The sequence below is a fragment of the Pinus tabuliformis genome, chromosome 8, assembly GCF_031772625.1.
Source record: "Pinus tabuliformis cultivar Carrire ecotype Pingquan chromosome 8, CPIR1, whole genome shotgun sequence".
NCBI classification, from domain to species: Eukaryota; Viridiplantae; Streptophyta; class Pinopsida; order Pinales; family Pinaceae; genus Pinus; species Pinus tabuliformis.
In genome coordinates this window covers 743,554,027-743,577,790 of record NC_142294.1, presented here as the reverse complement: position 1 = coordinate 743,577,790, position 23,764 = coordinate 743,554,027, and the positions used below count along the sequence as shown (strand labels likewise).

Genomic DNA, 23,764 nt, shown 5'->3' with positions numbered 1-23,764 from the left:
ACTTGAAATTCATAGATCTAAAATACAATGTTTGGTTTGTCTACTATGAGCTTGCCAAGATTTAGGGCATCCTCATCCTCTCCAAATTCTCCAACAACTCAATGTGCAAATGAATTGGAATTGGGGGAAAGAATCCCTTTTATAGGAAAAACCCTAGTTTTTTTCCATCAGCCATTATGAGAAAACCATACCTCAGTTTGAAAAATTGTCAGCACCATTGGAAATCTCTCACTGAGCTCTATAATGGGTCTCTCTTTGTTTCCGGTAATTTGAAACTTCCCCACGAAGCCATTTTTTCCACAAAATCTCACTCTGCCGCCTATTAAAACCAAATCTCTCCATATGAGTGAATCTTACTTTGGCACCACTTTTCCTTCACACTTGTCGACCTATTTGTTGAATTTCATCATGAGTAACCACTATTTACTCATGTTTTTATGGTCCCCTAGAGGCCTTTCCCATGTGGAAGCATCATAGGGTCACCCTTTTCAGAGTATCGGAGATGAGTCACCCCTACATCCATAAAGTATGTTTAGAGTCCCATTGAGACTTGTTATAGTATGGTATCCATTCATGCATCACATTCATCCCATTTTTCTCACATTTGGCTTCCAGCTATCATGAATTGACTTTTAAAAGCCTTTGTCTGAGTATTTAACCATCCCCTCTAAAATTGTGTCAACCACTGCCAGGTCAACCTTGCATATTTTCTCTAAGAAGGGAAGTCATAAGTCCACCAGTCCCATTATTTCCCCATCATTATTCCTGGTGTCATTATCTATCATTAACAATGCTATGATCCTCGTGCCTTTATTGAGGACTCCTCATTACCTCAAATTTGGCAAGCCTTCTTTTGTTGACTTTAGCACATATATTCCAAGGGAATGGTCTAGAGGGAAATGTACCTTGGTTCTAGCCTTCAAAAAAAAATTGGTACCTTGGATAAAGCAAAGGGAATCATCATTGACCTTTGACTTGGTTGTTTCTCACGTGCTCATATCCAACTCCTTATTGCATGATTGAGAATCATACAATTGATGGTCCAGTGATCCAGCAGATCGTACCAACATTCCCCAGGTGTGTGTGAGATGTTTCAAACCTCATGAGGTGGTGGCCGTTCAGGTAAACCCCCACATGCCCAACAGATGATAATACATGATTCCAGCCTAATATGCAGTTATGTAGATTTGACTAGCTCGATTTCAACCAATCACAAAGGCCACAACATGCACATGCCATTTAGATGGTTCATTCATATCTTTCGAGCCGTTTCTTGTTCAGCTTGTGATATCCCCCTCATATTAGCTTGGGGGCAATTATGTCCTATGTACTCAAATCAACACATTTCATTGTATCAATCCTCGCTTTTGTATTCTAGGAAATTATGTATATGGGATTCATTATATCGTTGTATCTTTTTCTAGCCCAGTTGATGCCAACTTATCATGTATCATGTACTCTATTTGCTCAGACCCATATTGTTGGGCACATAATTATCATTTGTACTCAATTATCTCGGCGAGTATGGGTATGACTCCCCCACATCATTGAGATCTTGTGCTGATCAATAAAAGGAGACTTCTATCAAACAAGTAGGTCTCGCGCCCATCAATTTCAGTCCTTCTTGTTGTTTCAATGATCTCTCTCTGTCTTTATGACTCCCTTTCAGCGTCTCGTGAAAGTGAACCTACAACATATTTCGGTCATACGATGTGCTCCTAACACTCTTATGTTGGGGAGCAATTTGTTATCACCCAAAAAATGATCACCTAGCCATGTCTTACTAGGTTGATCAAAATACACCATGTAGGATGGGTTTTTACATATTAAAACCCACTTTCACCTTAAGAGATACTTTAGTGAACCATTTTCCTAAATTATTTCCCATTAAAACCCAAAAATCCCTATGAGAATAGTTAAGTAAATCATTATTTATTTATTATTCCCCTATTTCCCTCATGAGATAATTGTTAAATCATTATTTAATAATATTTCCAATTCATATTTGTGTTAATCACCATAAAGTAATTAATAAATCATTTTTATTTGTTAATTACTTTAGCCACTTTCTAGATAAATATATTTTACCATTTCGAATATCTTTTACCTCTCCAAAAATATAATAAAATATTCACAACAACTAAATTTTGATTTAGTCAATAATATTTTATTATTTTCTAATTCTCAATCTATCTCAATATTTTGTTATAAATAGAGGGGTTTTCTCCTCATTCTTCACTATGACCATTATCATCATCCCCATTATTGTCTTATGACATTTGAGCTCTCATCTTGATTTCAAGTCTCCATTGCCATCCTTTGCCCACCACATACATTGCGAGAAAGATTTAGAGATTAAGCACAAGGCCTTCAAAGGACCCATCTCGGAGAGGGAGATTTGTAGACCAAAGTCTACAAACTCTCCTCATTAGGTGTAAAATTTACACTTGTAATAAAATAAAATTTTCTTTCATATTTCCATTGGGTTCTTACATTATTATTCTATTGTTATGTGTGTCTTTTGATTTGCATATTATTTTACAGTAGGGTTTTAACATTTATTTTGCAGGTCTGGAGAATACATTAATAGCCATTTTTTGTTAGGGTTGCTTGTCACTAGAAAATTAAGTGAAGCATTTTTTGTACACTTGCAAAAAAACTTCATGCTAACAACATCTACTAATTTGATAAATACTTTTAAAGGATTGGCCAGAGGGAAAGAGGTTATGGGAGTTGTAATGGTTGCTCTAATTACAAAACCTATCTTTCAGAACTAGAATAGCCATGAGTCAATGAGCGTTGTGAATACTTTGAACTAAGGAAATGGTGTAAAAGAAGATAAAATAAAGCAGGCTTTCAACACGCTCAATTAAGAATATGAACTTCAACTTTGGGGAAATCATGGTGAGCATAATAAGAAAATGTGAGTGAATTTGTGGAACATGGAGTGCCTATTAAGGGTTTTTAAATAAAAAACTTGAGTACCAGCAAGTAAATCTTGGAAACCTTTGAGCACTAATGAGAGGAGCAGGTGAATCAGTAGTGTGATCTTATTAACAATTTTACCAATTAAAACTTCACTTACTGAATCGTGCATATATCCAATGACATATTATATCATCACATGAATATAATAATGTAAGAAACTAAATCAAAGAACCATGAGAGAAAAAATACCACAAATAAAACCACAAAAACCATCACACAAGAGACACAAGATATCTAGTGGAAAACCCTTCACTGGACAAAAAAAACCTTTGTTGTTGTTGCGCTACTTTGAATCATTTATTTTGCAAATATAGTATTTTTACATAGATGAATGACTCCCATCAGTCAGGAGACTCGGCCTCATATACAATCAGCTGACTCTGATCATCTTGGAGACTCAATTCTATTGATAAGCTCATAAGACTATGTTCTCCACGGATCTACGGACTACCATCCATTGAAAGTTGCCACTATCAATCGATTCTTGCCCAAATCTGATTGGAGTATCCAACTACCATTGGATTGAGAAACGGTTCCTTTCACTGAAACTTCACAATCATTGCTTCACATCCATGAAGTCATGTCTCCTCTACTCAATGTGGATCTCCTCTCATCTATTTTCAAACTAAATCCCAAAACTTTCTACTCAAATCAATTCAGCTCTGGAACATGATCTCTAGCAACAATATATCATTATCAAAACAAATATAAATACCACAAACATATGTGTTCTCAACTCTAGCAAAATAGTGGCCACATCAAAATTGAATACTATGAAACCCTCACATCAATATAATGTTGCATAATACAATTAACATCCTAAAACACTATGGCTATGTGCCAAATGCATCAGCAGATCCTGCAAAAAAAAATGTGAGAGTCACCAACAAAATATACTCCAACAACATGCAAAATCTCTCCAAACAATCTCTGCTACAACAACCTCAAATTTGACCTAAAAAATTAATGCACTACTTTAGAAATATTCTCCATTAACTGCCATTTCACTCACACACTAAAGCATTTATGCTTTCCAATAGTTATGGGGCATACTCACTCTATGCAACCTTCTCCTACACACATACACTCAACATCAACTATCACATAACTCCCAAGTGATGAATATAAAACATGTAGGATGAAATTGAGCTTGGGTCTAGGATAAAGGGTGCAAAAATTGGACCAAATAAATCCACTATGGACACTACTTGTGCAGTGAATGAGTTCACATCATTGAAGGACATTTTCAAAACATTTCTGACCTTTACAACTTTTTTTGGAAGCCTCTAAGAATTTCCTTGCTGATTTTCTTTCGATTTGTGCAAGGAATATAGAGAAAATATCGTGAAAATCCTCAGTCGCATGCACAACACTAGTTGAACTCAACTGGAACCTCCAGTCGCTCCCATAGGCATGTCTTCCAACGAATGGAGCCTTTTAGTCGCTCCCATAGGATTGGCTGCATGCAACTGCGGCAGAGGATGAAGAAAAACATCAAGATTTCATCTCAAAACCTCTGCCACCTGTTGGATCACTTCTCCAGCATATGTACAAGCCTCCAAAACTCTAACATAGCCTCTGACACATCTTCAGGTGGATCAAACAAGTCTCTAAATTATCACTACCAAGTTGACCTAAAAGGGCCAACAAAGAAGGTTGAAAAGGGTGCCAACAAGTCCACTCTCCAACAATCATCTCCATAAGCTACAACACCTCTGAACATACCAACAACACCTCTATAGAAACATCATCACGAGGTCATCATACTACAACAAGTCATCTCCATGAAGATTTGCATCATCAGGTGTGCTGTCATCTCCATCACATGAAAGTCTGCATCTCCAACAACCTCTACCTCCATGAACACCATACTTCCATCATCTAACCATTATCAAAAGGTTGACCTCAAGAGTTGACATCAATTCCTAACTTAACCATCTCAATGCCAACTTCAAACTAGCTGCAACCATGTTATAATGAAGACATCCATACATTAGGTAGGCTATGAGGGTTTGACATCAACGCCAACATCACCTAGCTGGATCCATGCACACCATAATGCCAACAGTAAATTCAAAGACATTAACTTAAATAACCCAATTTTGTTGTACAATATTCCAGCAGAAGAAAAACATAGATAAATTGAAAAACATAAAAAAGAAAAGCAAGTTTGCAACTTGCCCAAAGATTGAATCAATTTGGTCTTTATTCTTCAGTTTTAGAGAGATATTTCATTACAATTTATCTTCATTTTTAGACTCTCCACTTTCATATTTCAAACCCTTTCCCAATGTTTATTAGTAACTTTTATTCATGCCCCCCTAAACTAACTGTCAAGAATTGGTTACAAAACTGATTTGTAGACAATTACATCTTTCTTTTTACATTTCAAATATGCAAATCTCTCCCTTTAATAAAGTTCCATACAATACATGGCAGAAACAATTCTTTAAGTTTGACTAATACACATAAGGTTTGAGACATAGTTAAGATGCATATGGGTCTCGTAGGTGTTGTCATAAATATGTCAGCAACTACATGTGGTTTCGAAAAATGAAAAACCATTTTGAGCCACCTCATGGTTTTAGAAAATTGAGGTGAGGAGTGACACAATTAATTTAGAACGTAGATTCAGTGTTGGGTGATTTGATGAAACCATTTTGTGACAGGTCCCTTCCATTTAAATTCTAATAATCGATACAAAAAAAATTATAACAACTTTCCTGAAGCTAAAAACGAAATTAAGAGATGAATTTTTCAAGCCAGTTTGTTGTTATGTTTGTGAGGCAGAGGTTGAAAAACTTGATGAAAATGAGATTGATCATATTTCAATATCATGCCAAGTAATGGTTAATTCACAACAACACTAATGTAGTTGACTTATAAATCCTTGATCAATGCCTTACTGACCTTTTGAGGTTTCGTTGGCCTTGTAAAGTATTTCAAGTTGATGTCTTCATTAAGTTAACATAAAATAACAAGAACTTAGGAAACCCCTTTTTGCATTCCCACATAGCATAAAGAGAAATTCTTCTTCAGTCCTAGATTTTGAAGTTCAACGTACAAATATTTGATGTAACAATGTTTTCTTGTAATCATCATATGCTTTTCAATCCTACATTTGTGGCATTCTCTCTTGCAAGATAGTCTACACATTGCTTACGTTTCCTTGTGTCTATTTATGAAAGCAAGGATTTGGTCTCAAGATCTTCATCATTTGAAAATTTATTCAGAACATCAAGCATCTTTTGTGCTTGTCAAAGCACTTGTTCATAGTATTAGTCATGTCTATGGCCACCATTGTTGGTTGTTGAAGGTAGCAACTCTTTTGTAGAAAATATAGACTGGACTAAATTGCAAGAAGATCCGGATTTTGACTTATGATATTTGTATGAGATCATCTTATCTCACACAAAAGACAAGCTTGGTTACGAGGAATAACAAGCTTGAAGCCTAAAGAATTTTCCTTTACCTATTTGGGAACCAGGAGTGCACTTTTTACAAGGTTCATAGCAGGAAGGGAATGCAACAAGTTGTGAAGCAATAGGAAATGTGAGTGCCCTAAACTATGAGGTCAAGTATGTTGTTGAAAATGTAAGTGTTGACATTGTAAGTGTTAACATGCTTTGGACCCCCTTTCCATTAATGTCAAAGGGGGAGGTAAGAAGAAGTTAGGAGAAATAAGGAAAATAGATTCTTAGGGAGGTAAGAAATAATTCTTGGGAAAAAAGGGGGAGGAACAAATCATTGTTGTCATCAATGATAAAGAGGGGAGATTGTTGGAAAAGTTGTCATTGATGGCAAAGGGTGTTGAAGGTGTTGTTAGTCATTGTGTAATGTGAAGCACTTGCTTGTAAGCATCACATAAAGTGTAAAGGTCTAATGAGTACGTATTGTTGATCATGTAAAGTTGTGAGTGAGTATGGTGCTTGTCATAGATATGGCCTTGCATATGTTGTGATGTAAATGTCTTGTAGATGTTGGGATGTAAATATTTTGCAAATGTTGTGATGTAAATGATTCAAGATGTTGATGTATTGTTGCTAGTGTGTTTTGAGAGATATGCTTGTCAAAGTCTTGGAGTGTTTGTTTGTTTCTATGATTGTTGGTGTATTTCTAGTCGGAGATGAACAAAGTATACTAGTGTGCTTGAAAGGAATAGCAAGAAAAAATAAGAATGAAACAAAATATACCCATTTTCTCAATGAGAAGACCGCGTATATATGTGTATTTTCTCCTAGAAAAATGTGTATGACACTTGTAATAAGAAAAAAGAAATATACTTTTCAAATTTCGAAATGTAGAGAGAGACCACAAAGAACCCTAGAATACAAAGAGACAACCCTTCACTTTATATTCCTACATGGAACACTAACAGTCAACAATTTATGCATATAAAAAGAAGTTCTTTTAAATTGAAGAATGGTTAGAGAGGGAGAGAATTGATTCATTTATTGTGAGACCTAGTTTGTGGATTGTCTGGAAAAGTGAGAAAGCCAAAGAGGAGCAAATGTAAATTAGAGTTGAGGAAGAAAAGGATAGAGACAGGGTTCAAAATGGAGACAAAGACCAATTAAACCAACAAAATAAATTTGTAATCTTATCAGGGGATTGTTGTCTCCTTTCAAGTAGTAGCCTAAAAAAGAGAAGATGGAGCCTATAGAAGAGGGGCTAGGAGATTTCCAACAAGTTGTAGCTTGCAGAAGAAAATCGACATAGAAACCTCCTATAGGTGGATGCCTACAAAAAACTGGTGTAATAGAGGAAGTAGGAGCTTGCCTTTACATCATAACAACAAAAGTCATGGTTTTTCCCTTTATGGATTTCCACTTATATTTGGTGTCTACATGTGTTGTTTTTATATATTGATTGTTATGTTGTGGTTGAATGTTGTTAATATATTAAATATGTTATTTATATGATTTGTTGATGCTTATATAATAGTTCAGATAACTTTTAGAAAGAAAAGTAAAAGTTAGTAAATTGATGACCATGAATGCACTATACTAATTCATCCCCATTCTTAGTATAGTCAAGTTTCCAACACATCGTGATCCTACAACCCTTGATAACTTAGTTCCATAATTTTGGATAAAATCATATCTTGATTCTCCTAAGCCTCAGAGCCATAGACATCAACGAGTTTCCAAAATACAAGCCATTATAAAGAATAATGATATTGGAATTTTGACAAGTGTAGATGATTTCCCAAAGGATTAATTGAGTGATAAATATTCCCCAAGCACTAATGAAATTGGAGAATGAAATGGAAGAATAGATGCCCATATACAATATCTTATAGATAAACCAAGTGATGACAATAGTAGACATAATGATAGGTTTGTGGTTACATAAATAATACAGATAAAACCCACTGTTTGGGTGTGCATTTAATGAAAGACAGTGATGAGGAATCATTACTGTTGAATTTTAGGGTTAATCCCAACAAGAATTTTGTGCTTGGTGAGGGTGTGGAATCACAGCAGAAAACCCCAATGATGTCATGGTATGGTGTCTAGGATTAAGAGTCCATGTGAAGGCCACATTGTTATCTTTGGGTTTGGGTTTAGATGGGCACCTTTCAGGCCACAATGAAAATGGTTTTGGCCAATGTCCAAAAAACTTGAAAGAAATGAAAAAGTGTCACATGTTCTCATCGTGGTATCTAGTTTTCGGGCCATTGGGAGAAATTATATCTCCAATGATCTAAACAACAAAAGTCATTCTCTCAAATCTTGTCAACATATCACCATCCCTATCGGATCGTGCAATATGTGAGAAGAATTTTTATGGTTATGGGTAGTGATGTAATATGACATATTGTGCAGGTTTTTGTTTACGTTGTGGATGACAAGGTTGTAGGCCACGAGGGTTATTTTCCAGAGGAAATATCTGGGCAGATCAACTTGAAAGGATCACATCCCACTAGCTTATTAGAAAATCTTGACCCCAAGGGCGTCGAGGAGAATTGACCTCATGACCTCCCATTGGTGAGGTATTTTAGCAACTGGAACTTGACAAATTGAGGTAACCCCATGGCTATGTAGGCCACTAGGGTTACTAACATAGCCATATAAATTAAATGATTGGTAAATGTTGATAAATATCAAAACGTTAGGGTTACTAACACAACCCTATAAATTAAATAATTGGTAAATATTGATAAATATCAAAACACTAAGGTTACTAACACAACCATATAAATTAAATGATTAGTAAATATTGATAAATATCAAAACACTTACATCATGATATATCTCAGATTGTTAATTAAAAAAAAAAAAAAACATAAAAATTATTGAAATTATATTTTTATTTTAAATTATTATTATTTTTACTCATTGTAAAAGAAAGTATATATTGTCATTAATATTTGTTGCGTCAATAGCTTGAAAACCATTGGATTGAGGTTTGGTAAAGTCAAATGTAGAATTGAAGATGCAGGCTTATTGGGTGGCATCAGATTTGAAGTAGCAGTTTTGTCTGACAAAGTTTTTTGGTAGGTGCCATGTAAAGTGTGAGTTCTAGGGACCATAATTTCAACAACATTTAAATGTCAAATTTAACGGCAAAAGCGAAACATCAAAAGCAAAACAATTAAATGTTGATGTTTATCCATGCAAACACTCTTCGTTAGGCACCACCCGGCTCTAAGGGAGCAATTGCAGGTTGGAGTCTGAAAACAAAATCGATTGACCACCAATTATTTGACTTGATATGAGGCTAACGCTTTTTCCATGTGAGCTTAGTGGACCATAACAACAGAAGACAAAAAGGATTATTATGTGCACATTCCATGGAAATGACGCAAACACGTCCTTTGCTTTATCTTCATCGTCCTCTTCCTTCATACGAAATTACATAGGAGTTGTTTAGGGAGGTTGTGGAATTGTTTTGATACCATTTTACATAGGAGTTGTTTAGGGCATAGTTACCAAATTTGAATTCGAATTCGATTCGATACGGAAAAAATTTGACCCTATAAAATTCAATACGGAAAAAAATTGACATTATACATCTTACACATACTTAATTTTTATTTTTTTTAAACAATCATTATATGAAAATTCATTAAATCTTTCTCTACCAAGTATATTTATGTTTACTTATTTCCAACGTTAATTTCTCCTATTTAAAATGTTATAGACCCCTTCTCTCTAAAACGGCTTAGAAATAATGAAGATCAAAATGCATCAAATTAATTATTATTGCAGACTAGAAAAACATGTAAAAGTAAAATCTAATAATATGAGTCACCACACACAAAACTAGAGTTCAATGTAAAAATTGAGATATTGGATATTAAAATTATGATTTAAGTGATCCCTAAATACCATTAAATTTATGTCTAAATCACTAAATAGATCTATTTGAAAATGTACATGCCATCTACAAACATTGATACAGCTCTTAAAGGGTCTTTTTTTGTAGATACCTACAAAATTCTAGAGAATCTTCTTGAAATACAACAACAATGATATCTAATTTAAGATTCAAATACGAATTTAGATCATTTAGTTCATGCTCATTTTGTATTATAGTTAAAAAACAATGTTACTTATAAAATAAACACCTTTAAACCTTATAAAACAATGCAATAAAAGTAACTAAGAATCATAATATGTCAAACTAGAACAATTCAATCATAAAATGTCAAAAAGTTAAAACATAGTTTAAGACTTATGTTCTTATACAAAATGCTAATAGAAATAAAAAATTTATGGTCATTACCGTAAATGAAGGGCCAAAATTATCTTAAGGTGTGTAGGTCATCTCATCTCCATTGTCCTCATCCACATCAGTGTATTCACTCATGAGAGAGGCATTATCACTACTAGCACTCTCATCTAGAATATCTTTGAGCAAGACATCATTCTCATTGATGTGATGTGTGGACATAGAAGACGATCCCACAATTGGTGCTTGTGAGGTTGCACTAGTGCATTAAAAATAGGGGGAACCTGTCATACTATATTTGAAGTTGTTTTCTTCCCCTCCAAAGATTTCAGCCACAAGTGTAAATTGCAATGAATGCTAGCCAAATCTGCCAATTTGCTAGCTCCTAAATGGTTTCTTTTCTTACTATGGATGAACTCATGAGTGCTCCAACTCCTTTCACATGCTGATGCACTAGTGACCTATTTTTTTACATGAAAATAATATTATATTAGTATAATAATTTACATGGAATAATTTGCAAATATACATACAAAGTATAAATAATTATGATGCCTACATACCTGACTCAACACCTTGACTGCAAATGTTTGTAGTTGAGGTGTCTCATATCCATGGAGAAACCACCATTGAGTAGGGGTGACCTCTAGATGGTGCATATCTCGTAGTGCCCTAGCTGTAGTGAAAGCATGACCAGTCCCTTGCCTATATGATATTGATTGTATTTGTATTTGATATTGTATCTCAGGATCATGATACATCCTCTCCATGCAATTATAAAATCCCTCCATGATATCTCTATCCTTAGGAACGTGAAAGTAATTAGGTGCTAAAAAAAGCCCCGCAGCTTGTAATGGCGTATGCAACATACACCACCTTTTTCCCACAATTCTCCATATTGGATTATATACTAAATTATCATTCTTACATATCAATGATATGTATTCTCTTACCCTATCCATGCCTTCATATACAAAACCCATACATGCAACATTAGAATCCACCATCCTCAATATTTGTCCAATAGGCTCACAAATAGAGATGTTTTTTTCTGCACATGACCAAAACATTTCATTGAAGATTGTTTTCTCTATTAGTTTACCACCTTCTGACCTTGACAAAGGAGATTTCACCCACTCTTCATTGCATACAAATGATCGTAATGCAGCTTTTTGCTCTACCACCCTTTGCAGTGCAATAAAATGGGTGGCAAATCTAGTGTCACCTGGTCTCAGTAGATTCTTGGTTTTGTATTTTCTAAATATACTCAAACTCAATCAGTGGTTAAGAATGAATTTGACCAGTTGCCTTGCTTGAGATATATTTACTTGCACCCAACCTATTTTACCAATGTCATGAAGGGTTAGATCAATACAATGTGTTGCATAAGGTGTCCAAAAAAAATTAGGGAAATGCTCCATCAATAGCTCACCAGCATGAACACAATTGGATGCATTATCAGTGACAACTTGGACTATGTTGGCCTCTCCTATAGATAATTTGGTGTCCTTTAGTATCGGAAATAAATATTTAGCAGTCTTTGTTTTGTCCATACAATCAATAGTAGACAAATGGATCACTCCCTGAGGACAACAAGCAAGCGTGTTCACAAGAGGTTTAGACTAGCAATCAGTCCAACCATCACTAACTAAAGTACATCCAAAAATAGCCCATGAATCTCATATTGGTTTAACTCTTTCCTCTATTCTTTGTTTGCTCCTATCAATTCCTTTGGTCCTAATACTTTCATAGCTGGGAGGAACATATGAGGGACCAAAATGGTTGATCTTTTTTAACATATCATGAAATAATGGGCTTTTGATAATGTTGAAAGAGATATTACAACCAATGAAAAAAATCATAAACTGCATCATCTACCTCATTTCGCTCCAATGGCTTCCAAGCTTTCTCCAATATTTGTTGTGTTGGATCAACGTTTGGTGAAGTAGGTTCTCTTTGTGATCCATATGGCATAGAAGATGTTGTAGATGCCACAAATGGTGGGAAAGAGCTTGGTGTTGAGTTAATAACATTTTCTCTTCCCATGAGTGTATCTTGTGTTCTTTTTTTTCTTGCTTCTTGGACTACCTTTCCTTGCTTATGAGCATTGACTTCTTCACTTAAACTTTTCTTCACATCTTTATCAATTTTAGTACATGTTTCCACTCCTCCACTAGTTCTACCCACAATGCCAAGCAAATGATCTCTTGCTCGAGTCACTAGTGTCCCACAAGTATTGTTGCAGAACTTGTAATAATTTTTTCCATCATTTTTTCTTTCAAGATATTTCCATTCAAGAAGTTTCGATCTAGGTGCCATCAATTTCCTTTAGAGGGTCTCCAAGTATCCTGTTCGCAAGAAAAAAAATCATTCAAATTCATTGAACTATATTTTTACATATTTTTAAAAACAAAAATTTTCAAACTATAGAGAATACAAAAGAGACAATGCATAGAAGCCTACTTATGAGATTACTTATAATTGAATTAAAAACATGGTAGTCCATGTGAAACTAAAACACATTAATTCCTAGGAATCTAGTAGAAAATTGCAAATATGGCGAGGAACAATTTCAAAACTATTACTGGAGTGATAATTGGATAGATACAAGGAAATTAATATTTACATGTCTATTAACAACTAAGACAAACTATTTGATCACAAATAACAAATAATAGTTTTCATTTAATTTCAATTTGTTATGTGTCCTATCTTATCCAAATTTACTACACAATATGTGGTAGTGCCCAACCTTTGTGGTTGACTACGGAAAATGAGCCCCTCTATTTGAATTCCACACCATTGATCCTTGTTTTGCAATGGAATGCAATCCACGTAATCACTATACTCCAACCTAGTAATGGATATCATAAAAAAAATCATGAGAATAAAAACAAAAATGTGATTTAAATATATTTGCATTTTTTTAATATAAAACTTACAATTCCTTGTATTCCAAAGTGTTTAGTAGATGCATTGATCCAAAATACTTTGTTGAAGAGAACAAATTCTTAATTCTAACTCTATTTTGCTACTAATTTGACCAATAATTCTTTATGGAAGGGAATATGTTTTTAATTATAATTTCTAAGTATATTTTTCTACTACATTAAGACATAATTTCATGTTAATTCTCATTACTTGTAGAAGGTTTCCAAAAAAACAAGATTAGTTGGTAAACTAGTTTCATTGCAATTTTAAAAAAATAGAACTTACCTTCTCTGTCATAATTTAAATTTAATATGGAAAAAAATATACAAGTGCAAACTTTATAATTTTCTACCAAACTTTAATATAAAATTGAACATGTAAATTTAGTTTATTGTTTTTTAATAAAACATGTAGCATGCAAATTTACTAAGCATACCAATCTTACTATACCATTTGTAACTACATAATTTTTACATGTTATTTATTATTTTATTATTTTATACATAAAATTTAAAATGTAAATTTACTTTCTATTCTATTCACAAGTGTAAACTTACCTTTATTACTATTTTATTGCTTTTTCATGTAATTTAATTATTACTCTAAGCGAAACTTACCTTTACTATCATTTATTTTATTCACAAGTGCACACTTATCTTAGGTAACTGTAATTTCTTATTTTATATTTTTTTGTAATATAGAAGTCACTGTTTTTCTATTTTTTTTATTCACAAGTGCAAACTTATCTTTATAATTTTTTATAATATAGAAGTTGTCGTTTTTCTATTCTTTTGTATATCAGTTATGCATTTGCAAGTGCAACTAAGGCTTCCATTTTCTATTTTTTATTATTGGATTTATCCTTTTTTTTCTATTTTTTCATAAGCCTTATCCATTGTAAACTCAATTTTGCCATTTTATAATTTTTTGTAATATAGAAATTACTGTTTTTCTATTTTTTTTGTATAGAAGTTGTGGATTTGGAAGTTTACCATTTTATATCTTTTATAATTTTTTCTAATATTGATTTATCATTTTTCTATTTTTTTTTTTATAGGAGTTATCCATTTAAGACTTAAATTTGTCATTTTATAATTTTTTCCCATATAGAAGTTATGGTTTTTATTTTTATTTTATAAGAGTTACCAATTTGCAAAGAATTTACTATTTTATAATTATTTTTAAAATATAATTTTTTTTTATTTTTTTTTGCAATTGGTCATTATATAGAAATTACTAACTAAATTTTTTTCCCATATAAAAGTTATGGTTTTTGTTTTTGTATAAGAGTTACCAATTTACAAAGAATTTACTATTTTATAATTATTTTTAAAATAGAAGTTATCTTCTTTTTGTTTTACAATTTGTCATTATATAGAAATTATTAACTAATTATAATTAAATTTTTTGTTTTTTATAAAAAAATTACCCATTTACAACCAATTTATTTATTATTACTATTATTGTCGTTGCTTCCGCTCTCCTCAATGAACTCATATACTTATACAACCCCTTCTGCCATTGATTCCCCATCCTTTATTTTGCTATTACTCTTCATCTTTCCATTATATCTACTCCATCTGCTTTCTATTGATTTGCAGGTTTTCATGTATTGTGTGGAGGTAGCGGCGAGGAAGAAATCATCCGCCTCCACTATTACAGAGTTTCATTCGTAGTGGCGGCTGTGGCCGTAGCTTCTGCTCCGTTTGTATCGAAGCCGCTGTTTCCTTCGCTACATCACTTTGTGGCGGTGACCGTTTCGTGGGCGCGGGATTCGTTCTCTGGCTGGCTGACTCCGCCACATTTGTTTTTCCTGTTGAACTGCATCATTCTCGCCATATTCGCCAATTCCGGCGGCTTTCCGGCTCGGAATCAATCGCACGATCACGAACCCCAGGAGCTGGACCACCATCGCCGTTTCTCGGAATTAGTCCAGGAAATCAGCGGATGCCGCGAGGACTCGGCCCTGGAATCTGAGAATGAAACGATTCAGAATGACTGTGAAGAAGCTGAAGTAATGGAGAGTGGATATACGACCCGCTTGTTGGAAGTGGAAAAAGGCACGAATTCTTTAGAAGCACCGGCATGGAGACCTGCTGTGGGTATCGCAAGTGCCGATGATCAGTCGAATAAAATGTTGGCTTCTGCTCGTTTCACTCGTCGAAAGGTGAACGTGCAGGAAAGCGCCTGCAAATCTCTACGGGTGAGCCAGAAACACAAGGAGGAAACATTTGAATCGGTGTGGAAAAAAATCACAGAGGGGCGTCATCCCCCTCTTACGAGGCATCTCCGTCCAAGCACCAACAACCCGGATGAATCAAGAAACGATCATTCTTCCCTTTCTGTCAGGCGGGGCAATGAAGAAGGATCTCCAGCGCTCCCGTGTAGTGGAGTAAGGAGGCCCGGGGGAAGCTTGAAGAGGGAAAGTTCTCATGTTGGGGTGGATGAACTGAACAAACGGGTGGAGGCGTTCATTGACAAATTCCATACCGAGATGAGGCTGCAGAAGGAAGATTCTCTTGTCCGCTACATGGAAATGATCAACAGGGGCGCCTCATAATTATATCATTCCTCTCTTTTCATTAATTTATTGCACACCTCATCCAAATATATGTCTATGATACACAGTTAGATTCGGATTCAGATTCAGATTCCAATAGGAAATCCACGTTTGAAAGCATGAAGGCATAATTTCTTTTTGCTTAAATAAAAGACTATCTGTTGCCATTGTATAACTAGCAGTCGGGTGGCTTTATCTGAAGGCGTTGTATAATTAGTAACTTAGACTTGAAATTATGTTTCTTATGTAATTTGTACCGAAAAACTCTACTTAATCTCTGGATTGTCAACGTCACATCTCTGGATTGTCCACGTCACATCATTTTGTGGCTGAAGTGCATTTTCGATGATTTCATTTTAGACATGGCAACATGCTGTCATTACATTTTCTAGCTGGAACAATTTTCCTTATCAAATTCTTCTCAAATTCCAAACTAAATGCTATTGAAGTAAATACTGTTTAAGATTTCTTTTACTGTTTAAGCTCTTCCTTAGTGTCACCATCTTTTCAAATTCCAAACTAAATGATCTTAAAATAAATACTGTTTAAGATTTCTTTTACAGCTTGAGACCTTCCTTAGTGTCACCATATGTCAATTATGTCAAATAAATCGAGTAGAGAACACATGATAGATTATATTATTGTTATGTTCAACGGTCTTTGATTACAAATCAAGTCTAAGTTTTTTCTTTCAAAGGCTGTGCACACATTCCTTTTGTTAGTTTATTCTCTACGAGAAAGCAAAACACATGAGTAGCGAATTCCTCAATAATGTCTCCTTTCCTTTTTTAATGAAATAAAAGCTTCCAAAGAGGAAAGTCACTTATACAAGATAAACAACCATATTCATTTAACATCATTTTTAATGCAAGTAGACTCAATGAATTTTTATTTAATGGGAAGTAGATTGGGAATATTTTAATAAAGGGTGAAAATCAAGAGGGATCAAATCTCTAAGGTACAAATTTTTTTATTGAGAGTAAAATTTGAGTAAAGGTTTGCACATTGAAACATTTGATCTTTATTATTACTAGATAGATCCAAGGATAACATAGATCTATGTCTGTTTTAGTGGTTTATAGAAAATTTATTTAACATTTACCTATTATGATAATTTTAAATATGCTATTATGATCATTTTAAATATGCTAAATATGTCTAAGATTAATATGGTCATTTTAATTTGATTGTTAATAACTTGGATTATGAAAAATGATAAAATAATTTTTTTGAAAGCAAAGTGACAATGTAACAATGTTGAATGATAGAAAATGTGAATAATAAGAATGTAGTAAATTATAAATAGGCTTCATTGTGGTTAATCTCAAACTATTTTCTTCTTATTGTCACACCTATTAGTTGGCAACCACAGTTGACACTGTAGATCATTTAAATATTTAACTCAGGATGTTGTAGTAAACATCATACCTTGTCTCTCTTGCTCTCCAAGATTGTGACTTATGGGGTGTTAAACCCAAATAAGTTTCAATTGTAGTTTTTTCTATTACCTTGTTTAAATGCAAAGTGACTAACAATGTTGAATGATAGAAAATGGGAATAATAAGAATATAATCAATCACAAATAGTTTACACTCTGAAGAAGAAAACATTTCAGGTAAATGAACATTTTATTTAAGATGAAAAACAAATTTTATTTATGGTTGAATTATTGTAACACAAAAATCAATGCACTCGTTAATAATATTTTGTACTTACACTAAATCCAATGCACAATATTAATTTAATTACTTTGAAATTAATGTACATCATACATCTAGTTATATTAAATGAGAAATCAATATCTACACTAATGCATCTAGTGCAAGCTTTAAATAAAATTATAAATCAATGCATTATACTCTCTCTCTCTTCTTTGCTCGCTCCTCCTCTATCTATACCTCTATCTCCATCTCTCTCCTCTCTTGTCTCTCTATCTCACCCCAAATATACACATTATCTCTCCATATATATATATATATATCTGTCTATCTCTCTCTTCTCTCTCCCTTACTCTCTCTCCATCTCTCCCTTATCACTCCCCCTCTCTCTGTCCACCTTTCTCTCTATATGTCTTTCTACTTACCTCCCCTTCTCTCCCTCTTCAACAAATAAGCTTAACCATGGATCTATCAAATGAAAAAGAAAAAGAAAAATGATTGTTGTCAAAGCCTAGTAATTAATATCAACAAAGGCCCTCCTCTTCCACACAAAAAGCTAAATATATCACTTAAATATGGCTCAGATACCGTCACATCCGTATCTCATGACCAAGATACAACTACCACAATGGATTCCAAACTTATCTTTATCCTCATTATCATTCCATTTAAAATTTCTTAAATATTTCACTGACATATATACATATATATTAATTTGATTATTATAAACATATTAAACTGACATTTAAAAATATTAACACACTTTCTTACATTATACTTACACATATTTCTTATACTATATATATATATTAAAACACCTCCCATTAAAAAAAAGTAAGAAAACAAAAAAAACATTACCATTACAAAATCCACTAAAAATTATTTCAAATATTTTTGTAAAGTCATGATGTTAAATTATTTTCAAATGCTTTTGTAGCCATTGTTTTTCTTTGTCATTACATTCCTTATGTGGTCTGATGTGTATTAATCAATTATAGAAAAGTATAGAAGGCAATGCTTTTTGAGAGTGGTTATAGTAAAAAATAAGGAAGTTTTATGAAAGGCTTCAATTCATTATTTTTACTCATACTTGTTCGGCATAAATAGCCGCTGTATACACTTCAGATCCTATAGTTTAGGCCTAGAATAAGGAAATTGATACAATCACAGGAGTCTGTACAGCCAATTTTTCAGGAGTGATTCTCGTCTATCTGTACAGCCAGTGGCAGAGACAAATTAGGGATCAGCCAGTGGCAGAGACAAATTAGGGATCATTCAGTGGCAGAGACAAAGACAAATCAGGAATCAGAGTAACAGAGATAAATCAGGAACTTGAATTACGGAGAACCAACTTGGAGACAATTGCTCCCAATTGTCAACACTCCCCCTCAAGTTGGTAAGTAGATGTCACTCATGCCAAGTTTGTTGAGACAGCCATTAAATGCTTGGTTTGACACTGCTTTGGTTAGCATATCAGCAAGCTGGTCTTGAGATCAAACATGAGGAACTTCAATCAACTTTGCTTCTAGTTTCTCCTTGATAAAATGCCTGTCAACCTCAACATGCTTAGTTCGATCATGTTGAACTAGATTATGAGCAATATCACATGCTGCCTTGTTATCATAGTATGACTTCATAGGATTGACTTGCTTCATATGTAAATCCTGCAACAGATTTCTGATCCACAACAATTCACATATTGCCTTAGCCATTCCTCTGTATTCGGCCTCAGCACTGGATCTAGCAACTACCTCTTGTTTTTTACTTCGCCAAGTAACCAGATTTCCTCCTACAAAAGTAAAGTAGCCTGATGTAGAACGTTTATCCTTAATTGACCCAGCCCAATCAGAATCTGTATAACCTTTAACATCCAGGCTATCACCTTTTATGAATAAAATTCCCTTTCCTAGAGATGACTTCAAATAGCGTAAGATCCGGATGACAGCATTCATATGTTCTTCACTTGGGGAGTGCATGAATTGACTGACAACACTTAGTGCATAGGCTAAATCCAGTCGAGTATGTGCAAGATACATTAATCTTCCAACCAATCTCTGATAGTGCTCCTTGTTAGAAGGAACTTGGTTTGGGTGCACACCTAGCTTTAAATTTTCTTCCATAGGGGTATTAGCTGGACTACATCCTGTCATGCCAGTTTCCTTCAATAAGTCTAAGACATATTTCCATTGTGACAGAAAAATACCTTTCTTTGATCTTGACACTTCAATTCCAAGGAAATACTTCAATTTCCCAAGATCCTTCATTTCAAACTCACAGGCAAGCTGCTCTTGCAGTGCTTTCCTTTCTTCAGGATCATCTCCAGTTACTATCATATCATCAACGTACACAATGAGGGCTGTGATTTGTTCTCCATTGTGTTTCAAGAAGAAAGTGTGATTTGAGTTACTTTGCTTGTAACTAATAGACCTCATAAAGCTAGTGAACCTTCCAAACCACGCTCTAGGAGACTGCTTCAAGCCATATAAAGATTTTTTCAATCTAAAAACCTATTTATTGCCTTTAGTCTGTAGGTTACAGCCAGGGGGAAATTCCATATATACTTCTTCTCCAGCCGATTCCATGCCCGAGTCTCAGGTAAACTCTGAATCTGAACCTCAATTAAAAAAATTACCAGATCGAGTCACAAGAGGGAAACCCAAAGTTAACTATGAACCTGTTCTCAACTCCAAATCTAAGTATCCCATAAGCAATTATGTATCCTACCATAGACTGTCAAATGAGAGTAAGGCATTTGTGAATCAATTATCTGTTGTAGCTATTCCTAACAGTGTGCAGGAAGCTTTGAAAGATCCTAGATGGAGGGAGGCGATGAATGAAGAAATGAAGTCTCTTCAAAAGAATTCAACGTGGGAAGTTGTTGACTTGCCTGAAGGGAAGATACCTGTTGGATGTAGGTGGGTATTCTCCATTAAATACAAAGTTGATGGAACCATAGAACGGTTCAAGGCAAGACTTGTCGCCAAGGGATATACTCAAACATATGGAATTGATTATATGGAGACATTCGCACCAGTGGCCAAAATTAATACAGTCCATATTTTATTATCTCTTGCAGTGAATTTTGACTGGCCTTTACATCAATTCGATGTAAAGAATGCATTTTTGCATGGAGATCTCCAAAAAGAAGTATATATGGAATTGCCCCCTGGCTGTAACCTGCAGACTAAAGGCAATAAACAGGTCTGTAGATTGAAAAAATCTTTACATGGCTTGAAGCAGTCTCCTAGAGCGTGGTTTGGAAGGTTCACTAGCTTTATGAGGTCTATTGGTTACAAGCAAAGTAACTCAGATCACGCTCTCTTCTTGAAACATAATGGAGAACGAATCACAACCCTCATTGTGTACATTGATGATATGATAGTAATTGGAGATGATCCTGAAGAAAGGAAAGCACTGCAAGAGCAACTTGCCTGTGAGTTTGAAATGAAGGCTCTTGGGAAATTGAAGTATTTCCTTGGAATTGAAGTGTCAAGATCAAAGAAAGGTATTTTTTTGTCACAACAGAAATATGTCTTAGACTTATTGGAGGAAACTGGCATGACAGGATGTAGTCCAGCTAGTACCCCTATGGAAGAAAATCTAAAGCTAGGTATGCACCCAAACCAAGTTCCTGCTAACAAGGAGCGCTATCAGAGACTGGTTGGAAGATTAATGTATCTTGCACATACTCAGCTAGATTTAGCCTATGCACTAAGTGTTGTCAGTCTTATTAGCTGAGAAAACTTGAGCCAACTGATTGGAGCTTGCCGGCAGTAGATCAAGATAGTAGAGCTTTCCTCTCCTAGTACCATAACCAATTGTCTTTTGAGTTCGAATGTCCTTAAAAACACAAAGGTTAGGCCAAAATATCACAATATAGTTCAAAGTGAGGGTTATTTGAGAAACAGACAATAAGTTATGAAAGATAAGGAACATCTAGAACAAACTCCAAATTCAAATTTTGGTTAAGAGGAACTGAAACTTCTCCAACCACGGGAGAGGGAGTACCATTCGCTGTGGACACTATATGATGATCTGAGGATTTCATGGACTGAATATGTTTACCACCAAAGGTCATGTGATATATGGCACCTGAATCAATTATCCATTCACTATGATTAATTGGGACAGAGGTATGAAGAGACTTACCAACATTCCCAACAGTAGCAATGAAAGAAGAGGCTTCCTCAGTAGTACTGGTGTTGGTGGAGGGCTCAGCCACAACAACAGAAGCATGATGATTTGACTTTGAATTTCGCTTGCGAGGTGCCTTGGCAGGATCCCACCATTATGGATATCCAATTATTTCATAGCAACGTGACTTTGTATGCCCGGTTTCTCCACAGTGAGTACATACACGTTCTAATTTTGTAGCTCCTATTTCATAGCTATGATTTTGTGATCCAGATGACCGATTTTGGTCAGTTGTGTGATTCGACGGACCAGAAGTGTGCTCTATTTTTTGCGATTGGTAAGGCTTGCCCCGACAAGCCACCATAGTAGCATATTCAGAGTGTTCAGGTTCACCTTGAAGTGTAGCTCGATGAACGACATCATGACGAACATATGCATAAGTTGCTTCAAGATCGAGTGCAGGGTCTTTCCTGAGAATCTCACCTCGAATTTGTTCAAAGTCTGCATCTAGTCCATTCAAGAAGATATGCACCCACAGTCTCTCAATTGATTTTTTATAGGCGACAACATCTTTGGGATCCTTCATGACAATCCTATCACGATGATCTAGTTCTTGGAAGATTTCTACTAGATCACCATAATAGGTGGAAAGAGAATGACCAACCTGTTTGGTGGAGAATGCTCGTTGATTCAGTGCAAAGAGTTGTGATTCATCTGATCCATCATAGAAAGCTTTAGCAAGAGCAGTCCAGATTTCACGTGCAGTAGACAGTCTAAGATAACGCTTCATAATCTCTAGTGATATGGAAGTCAGCAACCATCCTTTGACGTTTTGATTTTCAGCATACCATTTTGCATAGGCAGCATTAGTAACCTGCAAAATACGTGTTTTACCTGTAAGGTATTTAAGCTTCTCATGCCCTGCAATCTGCATTTCCATGATTTGGGACCAGAAATCATAATTAACTTCGGTAAGGATGATATTGGTGGTGAAACTGGGGTTTTCTGATTGAACATGAATGACTGGTACAAAAGATGATTCAGGTTGATCCTTAGTCATGATGCGAGGGGTATATGAGAATTCAGGCACAGAGGTGAAGAACTCTGGCTCTGATACCAAGTCAAAAACAAGGAAGTTTTATGAAAGGCTTCAATTCATTATTTTTACTCATACTTGTTCGGCATAAATAGCCGCTGTATACACTTCAGATCCTATAGTTTAGGCCTAGAATAAGGAAACTGATACAATCACAGGAGTCTGTACAGCCAATTTTTCAGGAGTGATTCTTGTCTATTTGTACAGCCAGTAGCAAAAGCAAATTAGGGATCAGCCAGTGGCAGAGATAGAGACAAATCAGGAATCAGAGTAACAAAGATAAATCAGGAACTTGAATTACGGAGAACCAACTTGGAGACAATTGCTCCCAATTGTCAACAGTTATTGCAAGAGAAATACTCGACTATTTTGCCAACTATATTACAATGAATGCAATGAAATATTTGTTGGTCAATATATTTGAAACAGTAATTACCAATCCTGTGTAAGAAGCTAGCTTGTTTACCCGTCTTTATAAGAAGGTATCTACTCTATGGCCATCCATACTCGATTAAACAATGAAGTTTAAATTAAATAATAGATGGAGTGTGATCAATCGATGTAGATCTCATCTCGCCATGATTATATATATATATATATATATATATATATATATATATATATATATATATATATATATATATATATATATATATATATATATATATATTATTATAAACATATTAAATTTATAATATTGAAAAACTTTCTTATATTACA

At 34.5% G+C, this 23,764-nt stretch overlaps 1 protein-coding gene across 1 annotated transcript; it reads right to left on the bottom strand.

Moving 5' to 3' along the window:
• Positions 1 to 22,102: 22,102 nt before the first annotated feature.
• LOC149237716 (uncharacterized) lies at positions 22,103 to 22,888 on the bottom strand. The gene has a single exon (XM_089369362.1). The coding sequence runs from the start codon at positions 22,886 to 22,888 to the stop codon at positions 22,103 to 22,105; it is 786 nt and encodes a 261-aa protein (XP_089225488.1).
• Between the last annotated feature and the right edge of the window lie 876 nt (positions 22,889 to 23,764).